We start from the raw sequence: 15,970 nt of genomic DNA on the forward strand, positions 1-15,970 counted from the left end.
GTGTGAGCACGAGTAACGATGCATAGCTAATGGCCTTAAAACCATTGGTTTTTCTAGCTATTAAAATCTCAAATTTGTAAATTTATAAAATATTTTATTTGTGATTTAGGTATAATGTAAAGGATTATATTCTACCCCAATTAATAGATTACATTGTAATTTTATCTTCAGTTATTATCAATATTTCTGTCTCCGTCGCATATATGGAAAGAAACACTATTACAAGTAGACTTTGTAACGAAGGATTCTAACTTGATCAAAAGTACTTCATCAGATAATGTTGTGATATATAGAAATTAGAAACTAGTGGAGTTGAATTAATCCACTGGTATTCATGGCATCATCTACATCGAAATAGAATATGTTCATAATCCACTAGTTGTTGCCATACTTCATCATGGTATTCCACTTCAATATAATCTGGAAGTGGTTCTTTGATATTCATGTAAACACAGATCCTGGCGTATGACATATATCTGCCTCGTTTGGTAGTTTCTGCCACCTTGACGAAGGTCCCGATTGAATTCCCAATCCCCTCTAGAATCTCTGGATCCCAGAACTCTATTGGAAGCCCAAACAGTCTAACCCATATTGGTGCTGCTAGCATTTTCTCTTTATCTGGATTATAGCATTCTTCCCATTGCCTCATAAAAAGGCCTGCATTATTGAAGAAGTATGGTCCCTCCTCAAAGATCCTCTCCTTATCCTCCAGGTTTGCAAATATTACCGTGAAGAATCCTTTTGCCCCTAGTTTTAGGTCAATATGTCCCTTGGGCTTCCATCTCTGTTGTATCCATTTAGTCAGGTCTTTCTCAGATGGCCATGTGCCTACAAACTTACAAATTAGAGCATGATCTTTCATATATCCTCTGTACTCCTCAAGTTTATTGTTTGGAATAACAAACCTGGGTTTTTTTGTTGCTCTCGGCAGACATTTGTTCCCCGTCCTTGCTTGCCATATTTCCCCCATGACCGGCGTATCCTTGCTACGTCTCCCTGTGCCGCCGCTCGATCCGTTCCGGCTTGTTTCTCCTACTGCTACATTTTTATAGGAGGGGATCTCCCTCCTCCCCGTCCGATTCTGTCATTTCTTTTGTCAATCCTGTCTATTTTCGGGGTTTCTTCCTTCAATCGACCTGGCGTTGCTTATTCTGAACTTATGCAGGTGGATTCGGGTTCCCCTGCACCCTAACCTGGTGCAGGTCCGCCAGAGGCAGTCCGTGCCAAAACCCTAACCCTAGGCATTCATCTTCGTCTTCGGCTTCAGCGCTCTCCCCCCAAAGAATTCATCTCTTCAATAAAAATTTATATTTGGAAATATATTAATAAAAAAATATTTTAATAGAATAATATAGTTCATAAATAAAATATTTCAATATCCATATTAAATCAAATAATTTACTGTCAACTATGTATTAAAAAATATAATATAATATATGTATCTGTTATTTAACGTAATTAATTTTTTTTACTGCTACTTATTTAACAAAAATTACATGGTAGCTAATATCTGCCACTTACTTTAAATATAATTTAATCAAAAAAATAATAGAAACACAAAATTTATTAAACAACTAATAAAATATTGTATTGTTAAATGCCATTACCAAAAATTAAGAAATATGATTAAGTAATATTATTTATATTAACATGCTTATATTTATGTGTGTGTTTTATTTTTATTAATATATATAATTGTTTATAATTAAATTTATTAAAATATGTATTTTAATATAGTAATAAGTCATTTTAAATCGAAAATATTGTGAAAAAAATATAATTCGTGAAAATACAAATAATATAAAAAATAAAAATAAAAAAGTTAAATAAAAAGGAAATAAAACTAACAAGAAATTAGTAACTAATAAATAAATTTAAATAGTAATTAATAAATAACATAAATTTAATAATTAATAAACAATGTATAAACGCCACAAATTTTTGGTCAAAGACAAACTAATACCAGTGAAAGATGTTATACCATGCCGGGGTATAAAAAAAGATATATATGTTTTTTATAATAAAATATTTTAAAATCTAAAAATAAAGAAATAATTAGAGATGTGGAATTTATTCAATTTTAGATATAAAAAATTCAATATGAATGACAAATAAAATAATTCAATATATCTCTTTAAATAATGAAAATTTATATTTAGAAATATATTAATAAAAAATATTTTAATAGAATAATATAATTCATAAATAAAATATTTCAATATCCATATTAAATCAAATAATTTACTATCAACTATGTATTAAAAAAATATAATATAATATATGTATCTGTTATTTAAAGTAATTAAAAGAAATCTTATAATTAAAACATTTCAAGTAACATTGTAATTTTACATTTTTACCTTTTTTTAAATATATTATTCGGTCTATTTTATCTAAAATCTATCAAAAATTTGGTATAATTGCAACATCTAAAAAGTCCACGTGTCAATAAACATTTTCAAAGCAATCTATTTAAAAATTCAATTTAAGTTTTTAATCTATTTACATATTTAAAGATGCAATATATATTTATATATATATATATATATATATATATATAGCAAAATAGATCAACCACACTGGTTGGTTCTAAACGCGTCAGACAAAAGTTTTTCTATGTGATTTTCGCCGAAGATTCTTAAAAAAAAGATTAATTATTTTTCAAATTTTACATTCTAAAATAAATTTACAACTTAAAAAATTAATCTTTCTCCACATTGAATAAATTCTTGGTTAAAATAAATTTATAATAAATTTAAAAATTTTAATATTTCAAAAAAAATTAAAAATTAAATAAATCCAATTATATATTAAAAAATATTAAACTTCTTTTCTTAATAAAGCAAACCTTAAAAATACATATATCATGCATTCAGTTTTTTCATCACCGCGATATAGAAAGACAGGGAGAGAAAAAAAAATAGTAGAAAAGCATTGAAAAGACAAAATATGATGGTAGAGATATTTTGAATCATGAAAAATTCTAGTGCACCCTTTCTAATTATTGTTGATTAATATTTTTTAATTTAATTATATATATATATATATATATATATATATATATATATATAATTTTTAAAAATAAAAATGATTAATTAATTTAAACTCAATATAATTAATTTATTAATTTTTTAACTCTTACACTTTATTATATTCATTATTTTTATACTTTTGTTAATATTAACAAGTTTTAATATAATATATGCCACTAATTAGTTAACACTCAAATGAATTTAGCATGGAGAGCACCATCCTGCAACCTTTAGGTAAGAATCTGCCCTCCATCTGCCTTTTTCCAGAGTATCTTGGCCTGCAAATGATCCAATAGTGTGGTTGGGGGTGGATATTTGCATGCGTTGGTGATTGGGCTGTGCCTTCGCCCAACCAATTGGTTGACACTTTGTTTTTCTTCCTCCCGGACGTGTCCCTCCCTGGTTTGCTCTTCACCTTCCCTATTTCTTTGAAAACCTCTCGGCAATCTTGTCAACCCTGGCGATGGGTTTCTGCATGCGTTCTTGAACGTGGCTCGACCTGCCTTATTTTATCTGAAGTTGACGTTTGGCACTTCTCTATTCTGAACGTGTCCTACTCTAGATGTTGTTACCTCCTCTTTTAGCTAGTTTCCAAGCTGCTCTCGAAGGTTTTGGCTCTTTTTTTGTTCAGCCTCCTGAGTGGGGATGTGAGAAGACCCTATTTATGGATTTCGTTGCTCTGTCCTTAACTTTTTGATCCAGCTCTTATTTTCATTTTATCTAGCAGTAGGTCCATCCTCTTGATTTGGCTCCACCTTCCCGATAGCCCTAGTTTTTTCAACTTCGGCATATGGCGTTTTATCATAGTTTGGTCAGCGGTGCTCTCCACTCGGTAATGCTCGAGGTTACAGGTTAGTTAATATAGTATATCTGTGTTATGTTTAAAAATTTAAATACTTAGTTTTATGGTTCAGGGATATGACCCTGTTTGACCTGGTTAACGTTTTTCCTGATGTTTCATATATATGAGTTATTCTTGAAAAGGTTTACAATCTATCTGTATATGTCTAGAACACTGGTTTTTTCTTATCATTCCATGAGCCTTTACGGGGGGATTTCTGCACTGTTTTTTCATTTTGCATGTCGGGGTCTGAATCTATAGGTTGGTGGGGGGTAACCATAAAAAATATCAAGAAATACTTTATTATTATCAAGCCATGCACAAACATCCACTTCAGGATTGGACCTTGGTGGTGCGTTTATGATATATGTTGCTGCTGTATTATTTGCCCAGATGTGTCTTCCTGATGCATAATGCCACACAGGGGTGATCTTGCCTGTACTTTCCGGTGCCAGAATTTTTGAATTTATATTCGTCGACGATAGGTAGGCTTTGCCATTATGCTTGATAATACCTATCCCCTGTTTTCTTCATAAATGCCCGCAGCCACATTCATTTTTTCCATGTTGGATTGGTGGCATATTTCTCAATCCTTCTATCTGTAGGGAAGCTTCTAGTATCATGGCTACCTGGTCATAGGCCGTTATTTCCTTTTTTCCTCCTGCACCCATCCTTTTCCGGACATAGTTGTACTGAAAACTTGACTAATCAGGCTTTTTTTCCACTTTATAATAAAGCCTTGCGGTACTTAGCTTGTTAGTATATCTCTAGGGATCTATTTTCCGGATCTATTGAATTCTGTATCTGTCCTCCCTCATGGACTTTCCATCTGACAATTATGTGGCATCAGCCTTGGTTTGGGCCACCTTAGACACGGAAAAAGTCCATGCCAGCTATACAGCAAAATCCGACTGGGCTGCTGTTATAGACATTTTTGGGCACTGCAACCCCAATCATACATGTCCATAAACCAAGGGCTCCTAAGTCCCTAAAAGTGTTGCTTCACACCCTAAAGGAACAAGGTCAGCTGATTATATCATCTCCCAGAAGTTCTCCACAGAAAACTGCTCAGAACTGGTCAAAGCTGGACCATACAGACTGCCCAGTGTAGAGGGTGCGATGCATCTCACCTACCCAGTGTAAAGGGTGTGATGCATACTAGAAAGCCCTTCTGTAGGGTGCGATGGGTGAGAGTAGACAAATGGCAGAGACAGTTTGCAAGGTGGATCGTCATGGAATATTCTAGAAACTTCTCCTATGACACTTGCCTCTCTGAATTCGCCCAGGGATGAGTAAGAGATCATCAATATCCAAGTGGAATCAAGAACTATTAGAGAGAGGACACTAATCAAAATCCCAGAAGCTGACTCACCCCCCTGCAATCATCTATATATGGTTCCCTCATCCCAGAGATCCAAGGGCTGGAATTTTGTATCTTGTAAGGAATTGCTGTTGGTTTCTTGGTGGAAAATCATAGTGTTGCATGATCTATGCTTTTCATGAGGTGAAGAAGGGCTTTCATGCCGGAGGATGACACTGGGTCAGAACAATTGGTTGTAATCCTCTTTGCTATTCTTGATATTAATAAATCTATTCAAGTTTTCCTCCACATTCTTGTATGTTTGATGATATATGCATTTGTGTGGTCAATATATATCTGGTCCTATATTATTTATGATTGTAGATCTCTGTTCTTCGATAGTATTATGCTGCTTTAATTCCACAGTTGCTCTTTGAAGCTATGTAGACGAAGGAAGAGCGGCAAGGATCTGTCAGAAGGGAGAGGAACCAATCAAGGAACCAAGCGCAAGACTGAGGTTGGTGTCCTTTGTTCCCCTCTTATCTACTTTTCATAAAGGAAAGTGAAAGTAGTTTTAGTTTGTTTGTTTCTAAGATAGCTACCAGTCTTAGTGGGACTAGCAGCTCTGAGTGGACACTAGATTCCCTGATAACAGCTGCCACGTTGAATGCTGACATCATCCCTCCTTCACAGTATGAACTGTCACCAAGGGGTGGCGGTTCTCCAATTCATTCCCGACATAAACAAAGCCGGTCGGTTAAAACTTCTCCCCCGCCCAATGCCATTAATTTGGATGGCCCTCTATTATTTGATAGAATCTCAAGCTTGCAAAAGAGAGCCTCAGTGGGTCGATGGCATTTTCCGTCTATGGAGGATTCACACTTTAGAACTTGGATTTCTGCCAAATGGGCTCCTCTGCTTGGTTATTCCCCAACCATTGTCAGGCTTATAAATAATTGGTATAGTTTCCATTTCCTCCGGGTTTGTGATTTAGAGATCATATTTACAAAAGCCTGGGTCCATGATAGGAGTTTTTGGCCCTTTACAGATGGCATATTGGATTTAATCCACTCAGATGCACTCCTCAAAACAATTACATTTGGCTGAAGCTGCCTGGGTTACCAATCGAATTGTGGACCAAAGAATCTATGGAGAAAATTGGTAATGCCATTGGACGCTTCATTTATGTTGATCCGAAGCATTGGTGCAAAGGACAAGCGCGTCGCTTGGATCCTCATAGAGAAGGCATACAGAGGTGGATTTCCGGAGTCTATTGATTTAAATTGGGAAATGTCAAACATACAACAACGTCTATATTACTGGAGCATTCCATTTAGGTGTTCAGCGTGTCATAAAATGGGCCATCTCTTCCCTCAATGTCCACGTCGATCAGCTGCTAAACATAAGAAACAACAACCAGCAGAGAAAAAATCAGGTGCGACAAATGAACGTGATTTTATGACTATGGAACAGTCTTTCAATTATGATGCATCGAGCTTCTATTTTTCCTAAAATGCAGCTCTCTCCCCGTAAAAATCTTTCCCCGGAAATATCTTCCAGCCTCTTGCGTTCTCGATCGCTATCTGCGGGTCCTGCCGGGGAGAATATTGGTTTCGCTAGATGTCGCCCTTGGTCTACATCCACGCCTAAACTTCCCATTCTGTCAAATAATGATCTGCCCACACACCAGCTGAAAAATTCGTTACCCTCCCCTCCATAGGAACCGACCCTGGACGCTGCCATCCCCTCGCCCTAGCTGATCCCCAAGCCATCCCTGGATGGTCCTTCATTCCCCCATCTTCAATATATATCTTCATCTCCACAATCCCCTGCTGCACATATCCCACCTTCTATTATGATTCCATCTTCCCCCTCTTGGGCCCTTGGAGCTGATCCCAAAGGGAAAGCTGTGTGTAAGTCGTAAACTTCTCCAAATTCCCCAGGGTCCTCGGACATGAATACTTTTGATTGTGATTTAGAGCGAGCATCATTGAAATTGGCACCTCTCACCATTCATAAACCTGACCACTCCTCTTCCCCTGTTATTAGTCAGAATTCGGCCAGGAACATCACGGTACGTCATAAAGAGAAGAGGGGAAGTAGACACTTTAGAGGGAGAAAGGGTAGGAAGGATATGACATCACGAGATCTATAATTGATTGACATTCCTATATCAGAAATCGCATCTGATGATCTCTTAGGAAAGGGGCCTCTTAGAGCAAGCCAACCATCTAAAGTTCGCAATGAATAACATCCTTTCAATGAATATTCGGGGTCTTGGAGCAGACCCTAAGTTTATGGCCCTAAAGTACCTATTTCTCTCCTCAAATTCTAAAATGCTCTTGATACAAGAAACCATGCATGATAGTATTCAAACTATCTCATATTTTAGACGGATGTTTCCATCATGGCACATGGTTGCTACCAATGCTGTAGGCTTGTCCGGTGGTTTGGTTGTTTTATGGGATCCAAAATGGATAAAGGCGGTTGCATTTCAATGTTTTTCCGGTATCCTCATACTGGCATATATTCGAGATTCTCCAGATCCAGTCCACATATTAAACATTTATGCTCCATATAAAGATCATTATCCATTTTGGGAAAATTTTCTATCATCTGAATTTCTTGATATTGATTCCTTAATTATTGGGGGTGATTTTAATAGCACACTATGTAACGATGAGATATGGGGCAATGGCAGGAAAAACGACCCAATTGGCTGCATGATCCGGGATGCCATCATTCCAAATAATTTCATTGATGTTCTGCTGGCTTGTCGGGGGCCCACATGGGACAATGGGCAGTCAAATGACTCTTTTCTGGCAAAGAGGCTAGATGGATTTCTCCTACATGGAAAACTGATTGAAATATTTGGTTTCCCTTTGGTGAAAATTATCCCATCGTTTATATCAAATCATCGCCCCATTTCTATACAATGGAAATATATTGGATGTCGATTCGGTTATCCGTTTAAATTTAACAGGACGTGGCTCACTGATGAGCGTTTAAATCAGTTTATAATGGAATCTTGGCAGCATCCAACATGTCTGGCTCAAGAACATTCTTAGACTTTCATAGAACGACTGTCTATTCTCCGAAGTAAAGTTAAAAGATGGCAACGGGAGAAATCAGAATCAAATAAAAGAGACCTGAAAGATATAGATAAGAAATTGGATTACTTATCTACTCACTTCAAACAGCCTTCATGTCCTCATGTATCCGGAAAAAAATATGGGATCTGGAGAAAAGGAAGCAAAAGATTCTTGCAAAGGAAGAAGCTACTTGGCGTCTCAAGAGTCGTGCCATATGGCTCAAAGAAGGAGATAAAAATACCAAGTTTTTTCACAGATTTGCAAACAAGTGGCGGGAAGTGAACTCGATTTGGGAAATAAAGGATGTAGCTGGCAATTCACTTTTTTCTTAGGAGGCCATATAGCGTGAAGCCGTAATTTTTTTAAAAAATTCCTACAGCAGAGACATTGGCAGTAGCATTGAATATATTTTATGGGGTATTGACCCGTATCCTTCTATGTTTGATGACAATCAAAACATTGCTCTTTTTTCTGAAGTCACTGAGGATGAATTATTGGCGACGATGAAATCCTTTCAGAAAGACAAATGTCCAGGACCGGACAGCTGGTCTATTGATTTCTTTATCCATTTTATTTACTTGTTCAAGGATGATATTCTAAATATGGTCGAGGAATCAAGATTAAATGGTATCATTAGCCATCGCATTTCCTCCACTTATATTGCTTTGATTCCTAAGAAGAAACTCTCCACATCTTTCTCTGATTATCAACCTATTTCTTTGTGCAATGTCCTATATAAGATAATCTCAAAAATCATTGCTATTCGTATGAGAAATTTATTATCTCTACATCTGTCCCTCGAACAACATGGATTTCTCAAGGAAAGAAACATCTTGGACGCGGTGGCCCTCACCCAACAATGCTTACATTCCTTGCATAGTAGAGAAATTGGATGCTACCGTATTAAAAATTGATCTGAGAAAGGCATACGACAGTGTGGACTGGGGTTATATCCGCTGCCTCCTTGCAAGGATTGGTCTTGATAACAGGTGCTCTAGATGGATGATGGTGTGTGTGGTGGAGGTAAATTATGTTGTCCTGATTAACGGAATCCCCACTCCATTTTTCAAAGCGGCCAGGGGGCTAAGACAAGGATGCTCCTTGTCTCCACTCCTCTTCATACTTGTAATGGACTCTCTCAGCTTCCATATCAAGAGGGTGATTCATCTAAAAAATTGCCAGCCCCTTCCTATCTGTAGAGGAATCTACATTTCTCATAATTTTTTGTTGATGATATTCTTTTAACAACAATTCTGTGCAGAGCCACCTAGATCTGTCTTCATGAAATCTTGGGTAGGTTTCAAAAAGCCACTGGCATGAGTGTGAATGAAGGGAAATCATCCTTTCATGTTGATGATGTTAATGGGGACCTGATTATTTTCCTAACTCAGCTTTTCAATATCAAAGCAATACCACTTCAGAACGGGCTCAAATACTTGGGATTCAATTTGAAAACGATTGGATATCGAGTGGTGAATTGGTCATGGATAGCAGATCGATTTTACAAGAAAATTGCTGCATGGGAGTATAAATGTTTATCCATAGGTTGCCGCGCGATTCTGACTCAAGCGGTTCTTGTGCAAACGATGGTATATTGGGCACACCTTTTCTATATCCCTTCAGCTATCATTAACTGTCTAAATAGGATGACCACCAACTTTATATGGGGAGGCAACAAAGATCAATATAAATACCACCTGTCCAAACTTTCTGTGCTGGCTCGACCTAAAAAAATGGGTGGATGGGGTATTATGGACTTATCTTTTTTTAGGAAGGCTCTTTTATGTAAATCTATGTGGAAAGCAATTATGGGTAAGTCTTTTTGGAGCATGGCCATTTGTGTTAAATATATGGAGAATAAGGAGTTGTCTTACTGGTTTAGGGAAAACAACATTGGGTCCTCTCTTGGCTCTGCAATTTGGGGAGGCTTCAGGAAACTAGAACCTTTTTTCAGGCAAAATCTAATATGGAAATTTCAGTCGGGAGCTTCGATTTTGATAGGATGGGATGAGTTTGCTGGAGGGGCTGGAAAAATCCGTATATCCGCTCAGTTAATGAGATCACTCCACAACAAGGGTATTTTTTACTGGGCCAGTGCCATTCGTGAATGGGAAGGAGCTGTTCCAATTTGGAAATCAGCGATTGAATTGCAACTTCGTGATGATATGGCATTGCAATGGAACTCTATTATATCCTCGCTGCGGGCATATGGCATATATCGCTCTGCGAAAAAAGATTTTCTCATTTGGAAGGGACTTGGTGGCTCCTTGACGGTCTATGTCAAGCATTTATATCTACAGTTTCTAATCTCAGAAGCAGGAAATCCAGGAGATATCTTTCCTACATCTTTTTGGAAATTGGGATGCCCCACAAAGATCATAATATTTTCCTAGATGGTGTTTCATAATAAGAATCTCATATGGGATACTTTACAAAAGCGAAATTGGTGCAGGCCTACCATTTGCCTTCTTTGCAGAACTAACCATAAGAACAATTCACACCTATTTCTCTCATGCCCTCAAGTGCAGACTATTTGGCGGAATCTTGCTGCTCACTATGGTTACATCCATAGCTCCTTCCCTTTCATTCCTGAAGCTTTTAAAGGATGGAGTATTATGAACAAAAAATGGCGGGCCATTCCACTATTGACTATTTGGGTCATATGGAAATGGAGAAATAGTATGATATTTAGTACAAAAAGGGAATCTCACTCTTCTGTTTTTGAATCTATCCTATCTCAATACAACGCTCTCGATTTATTAGAGTAGAACAGGAATAGAAATGGAAGAAGTTTATCGACATGGATTCCCTCGGCTACTCCATGTGCCTTTTTTGATGGAGTTGCACAACATGGTATGTGTGCTTGTGGTGTATACATCATTCCAGAAGATGGTCAAGCCTTTGAAACTCATTGGAATGGTGGACTAGGGTCCAACAATAGAGCTGAGGTGGTTGCTTTAGCTAGTCTTCTTTCCTTTTGTATCTTTCTTGACATTCAGAATCTTCAAATCTTCGAAGACTCGAAAGTCATCACTGATCATATCTTTTTAAAACACAACATAAAAAACATACATCTTGATGGATGGCTGCACAGGATTGAAGCATTATGGAATAGCAGGATGGATTACTCTATTGCTCATATTGACAGGCATAGAAACAAAAAAGCAGATGCATTATCCAAAATGGGCCTATCTTCTCCCCAAGGCGTTTGGAGGATGCAAATCAAGATGGACAATATCACCTACCAGATCCAGGACTTTAGTTTTCCGGGTACATAATTTTCTTTCTAATGAAGAATTTCTGGTATGTATCTACTTTTTCCTTTTTTTGCCTGTTTCATTGCGAAGGTTTGCTCACATATTTTTTTCTTCCATAGGAATCAATTTTCTCAGTATCTATTGCTCATATAAATCTATCCGCTTATATTCTATATTGTAGCGAAACAAGATATTTATCCTATGTTTTTTATCCTCAATATGTGGCTTTGAACAAAATATCTGCCTCTGCTACCGGCTTTATCCTACGATACATGTATATGTCTGTACAATCCTCTTATATGAATATAATACAAATATATAGCTTTTTTTGTGCTATAACTCATGCATGTCAGTTCAGACAGAGACCCAGTTGAGATCAGAGAAGGGATAGTCTACTATCAATTGGATGAATATTTTTCTTATAAAGGAAGCTCATCCATGATGAGGATTTATCTTCTTCAGGTTTGTGTAGTTATTTCAGAGGGCAGAGCATTATGTGAGGGATTATTAAACACAAGTGGCAGCTTGAGGACCGAGAAGAAACTTCACAAGGAAATAGGAGGCTTGGAGGACAGAGGAGAAGGTTTGTGAGAAGCCTTTGACTCTCTATGAGCAGCAGAGGGATTGCAGAGAGAGCAGGATAGCTTGTGAGCTGATTCTTTTTGTAATCTAGACTATATTTCCACTTGTATGATAATACAGAGTTGGGGTTTTAGTCTGAGGCTTTCCCCGGGTTATTTCTTATATGTTAAGTGTGATTGATTTCTTCTTATCAGTTATATGTGTTCTTATTGATGTTGCTCAAATTGATTAAGATTTCGCTAAATTGGTTGTAGAAGTAGATCAAGTATTTTGCTTTAATCTATTGCATTATTAGGTGATCTATAGGTGAGAATTTCTACAAAGAGAAGAAGGCTCTAGGCAATAAAATTGAGCAACTATTCCTAGATATATCATTGAGAATGTTCATCCCTCCCAACTCTTTAGTGATGGAAACCCAAATGTCTATGCCATAATGTATCCCTATTAGAGTATTGTTTCATTTATGTTGCATGAGAAGGCTCCAATCCTTGGTGAATTGAAAGTTCGTGATTTGAAGATACGAAGATTTGATCAATATCACTGAAATCAATCAAGATGATAGGCAAAAATTATTGTGCATGGATCAAGGATATGAGGCAAGACTACGCTAAGTGCTTACAATTTTAATGCAATTATAATTGTAGACAAAAACACACAAGCATCCATATAAAATACCATTGGATGCAAGACAACCAATATTAAGAGCCCATAAAGAAAAAAAAATATAACATGTTATCTATCATCAAATGTCCCAAAATATTATAATTTTCCTAAAAATCAACAAAATATTAATCATATTAAGTGATTTTTCTATCAACTAATGTTTCCTTAGAGTTGAAGTCACCCAATGTTAAAATTTGGGAATGAATTCCTTTGTCTAAGAAAGAAAGGTGAAGTACAATGAAAATCAAAAGGTCATCCTCAACCATTTTCGATCCAGATCAAGTTTGTCTTATAATAACCTATCCAAACATTAAAACAACCCATTTTCCTTGAATAGGGTGGCCCGTTTCACTGAAAGGTTAGGTCTACTCTGTGGGTCAGATGTGGAGGCGGGCATGGAGAGGCGGGTGATGCAACTATCGAATAAGAAGGTATTGGGTAAGTAGTAATATGAAGGGCTAGGGTAAGTGAAGTGGGTCCGGGAGTTGGGAAGTGTCCTAACCCCAAGGGTGGCACGGGTTAGACTAAAAAGATGCATTATAAACCACAATACGACGGACGATGAATCTGCTCTCATTATTGTGTTCAATAGCTAAGGTGCGGAGAAAGGCTCGGTCTAGGGTAGTGCACTCAAATAATGCCACTTCATTTCTATAAACAACTAACAAACCAGAAACAACTTGATAATGAGGATGCCCCCGGCAGGGTGAGGTACGAACGCTCGACTGTTAAGGCCGCCATCGCCCAGCTAATATCAACTAATAATTTTCAAATGCTGCGGTCCCGACACACTAGACGTGAATTAGTACCGTTTGTTGACTGCGAACTAAAAGTCAAACCGCTGCGAGACTTCCCGGAGTTTATGTATATACTGCCGTCTGGGCCAAGTCCAATTCCAAGTCCAGGAGTAGGCAATTCGGCTACCAACGGCCCCAACTCCAACTCGAAATTTAGAGTTTTGAGATGTGTTGGGTTGTCGAGTTCGATATTCTTTAAATTCTTTATCAACCCTCCCATTCATTGACTGCATCTCTAGTTTTGGTCTCTATGCCAACTGATATTGATAATTATTTTATTTTTTGGATTCAAAGTTTTTATTAAAAATAAATATCGTTTAAATTTTTATTATTATTAATATTTTGTGTGTTATTTTTTTGATTGGTTTATAATATTTATTCATTTGGTTTATTTAGTCATTTATTCGTTGTCTTTATTATTTATTTATTTTTTAATTTTTTTTTTCACTTATATTTATATTTGTGTGATTTGTGTGGTATTTTATATTTTTCATGTTATTTTATATTTTTTTAATAATATTTATTTATTTAGTTTATTATTTTTATTTTCATTTTTAAATGTATATTTATGTAGTATTTTCCATAATATATTTTTTTTATAATTTTTCCACTGGAAAAATCCGTAATATTTCATTATAAATATGAAAGATTACATATGTATGCTTTGTCGCATATGCCAAACTGTTCAGTGCATTTCAAGATATTTGCAGATCATATATCTGTCTGTTACATTTACAAAAATTGTGCAAAAATGGTGCCATTTTTCGATCTATTTACATATATATCATATTGTGCAGTCAAATCTGATTGTTAAGTCGCATTGATATATATATTGGTATTTCTGCTCCTGCTGTTCCAAAGATTCAGTGATTTATAAGCCATTTTCCATCAATATATTTTTTTTATAATATTTATATATTAGTTTTATTTATTCATGGTCATTATTATATATTTATTTATTTTTTTAACATTTCAATTTTTTTAGATTTTTATATATATTATTAGATAAAAAAAATTTGTAACATCATTTTTAATTTCTTATTTAATATTATTTGTTAAAATAAATAATAATATTATAATTTATTATTATATTAAATGAATATTTATAAACCTATATAAGTTGTTATATATTTTACTCTCTTTTAAGGTAATTTTACCCTTTTTTATCTTTTTGAGGCATTTCTAATTTATTAGTTTATTTAATATTTAGTTAAAAATACTAATAAGATTAGAAAGATTTATTAGTTTATTCATTATTTAATTAAAAATGTTAATAACATTAGACACTATTTTCATGAAACTAAAAATAATAAGTTTAATATAACGTTCCATTTGCTATAATATTATTTAATTTCATAATTGTTAGGAGTTCACTGCTCCATCCTTACTATAAGTACATGATATGTTGATCTTGTTATCTATCTTTTTCCTGATGATGAATGTAATACCCTTCTCCCACATCTACTCAAGCAACCGTCCAGCTAGGGTAAACATGCGACGAGAGGCTACTACGATTGGATTCGACCTCCTATGTGACCTTAAGGAAGTGGAATCAACGGAACACATCAACCAACCTATCCACATCAGCAACAAAACCCTCAAGAGACATGTCATCCACTCAAACATCTCGTCCCAAGGTCTCACTGATGTTCTGGACTTCTTAAGCATTAGTCACTCTCATGTTATAGGCATGAGAGGGTCCAGAAACCCAAATTCGCTCTCACAAGCTTGCCTGCCAGTGTCCAAAGACCCAATTCGCCAGTGTTATGTTAGCGACCCTGGGATTTGAACCACTTTTTCAGGCCCAAAACCCAGTTCACTGCCTAGAATGAAATGATAGCTTAAGATCAGTCAAAGAACAAGGAAACAATGATGCAAAAGAAATAAGTTAAACAAGACCTTAATCAAACCCCTACTAGCCATGCCATGCATTTTGTCAAACATATCATCAACATGTAACCTACAAGTGTGAACAACAGAATTAAGTATTGGGATCTCATACTTATCTAAGAATCACTATGAACCATTGTTCCCTCATGCCATTTGTTGCATTATCATCTATTAGGTCATAGATACATTATCCATTCATTTACAAGAAAAAACATGCTGAGAGCCATACATAGTTGTTGTCATAAAAATAACCAATATAATAACAATAGAAATACCCATGAAAGTACAACCATATAGACCACATATAATCCATCAAAAATCTCATAGAAATACAAGGAGAAATAAACTTTCATTAATGATGCAAAAACCAAACTCGCGATGGGACTTCCACGTTCCACCTGACCACAAAATTGCTTAGCCAAATCTCTCTTCAGTCATTCATCCCCATGCCATATTCCAAGCATGAATGTGGGACTCAAACCAAAAGAACCAAACAAGGCATACCGAGGCTAAACC

At 35.9% G+C, this 15,970-nt stretch overlaps 1 protein-coding gene across 1 annotated transcript; it reads right to left on the reverse strand.

Moving 5' to 3' along the window:
• Positions 1-340: 340 nt before the first annotated feature.
• LOC149238144 (uncharacterized) lies at positions 341-970 on the reverse strand. The gene has a single exon (XM_089369482.1). It carries the CDS (start codon positions 968-970, stop codon positions 341-343), a length of 630 nt encoding a protein of 209 aa, XP_089225608.1.
• Positions 971-15,970: the final 15,000 nt, after the last annotated feature.

Source organism: Pinus tabuliformis, chromosome 8, assembly GCF_031772625.1.
Source record: "Pinus tabuliformis cultivar Carrire ecotype Pingquan chromosome 8, CPIR1, whole genome shotgun sequence".
NCBI classification, from domain to species: domain Eukaryota; kingdom Viridiplantae; phylum Streptophyta; class Pinopsida; order Pinales; family Pinaceae; genus Pinus; species Pinus tabuliformis.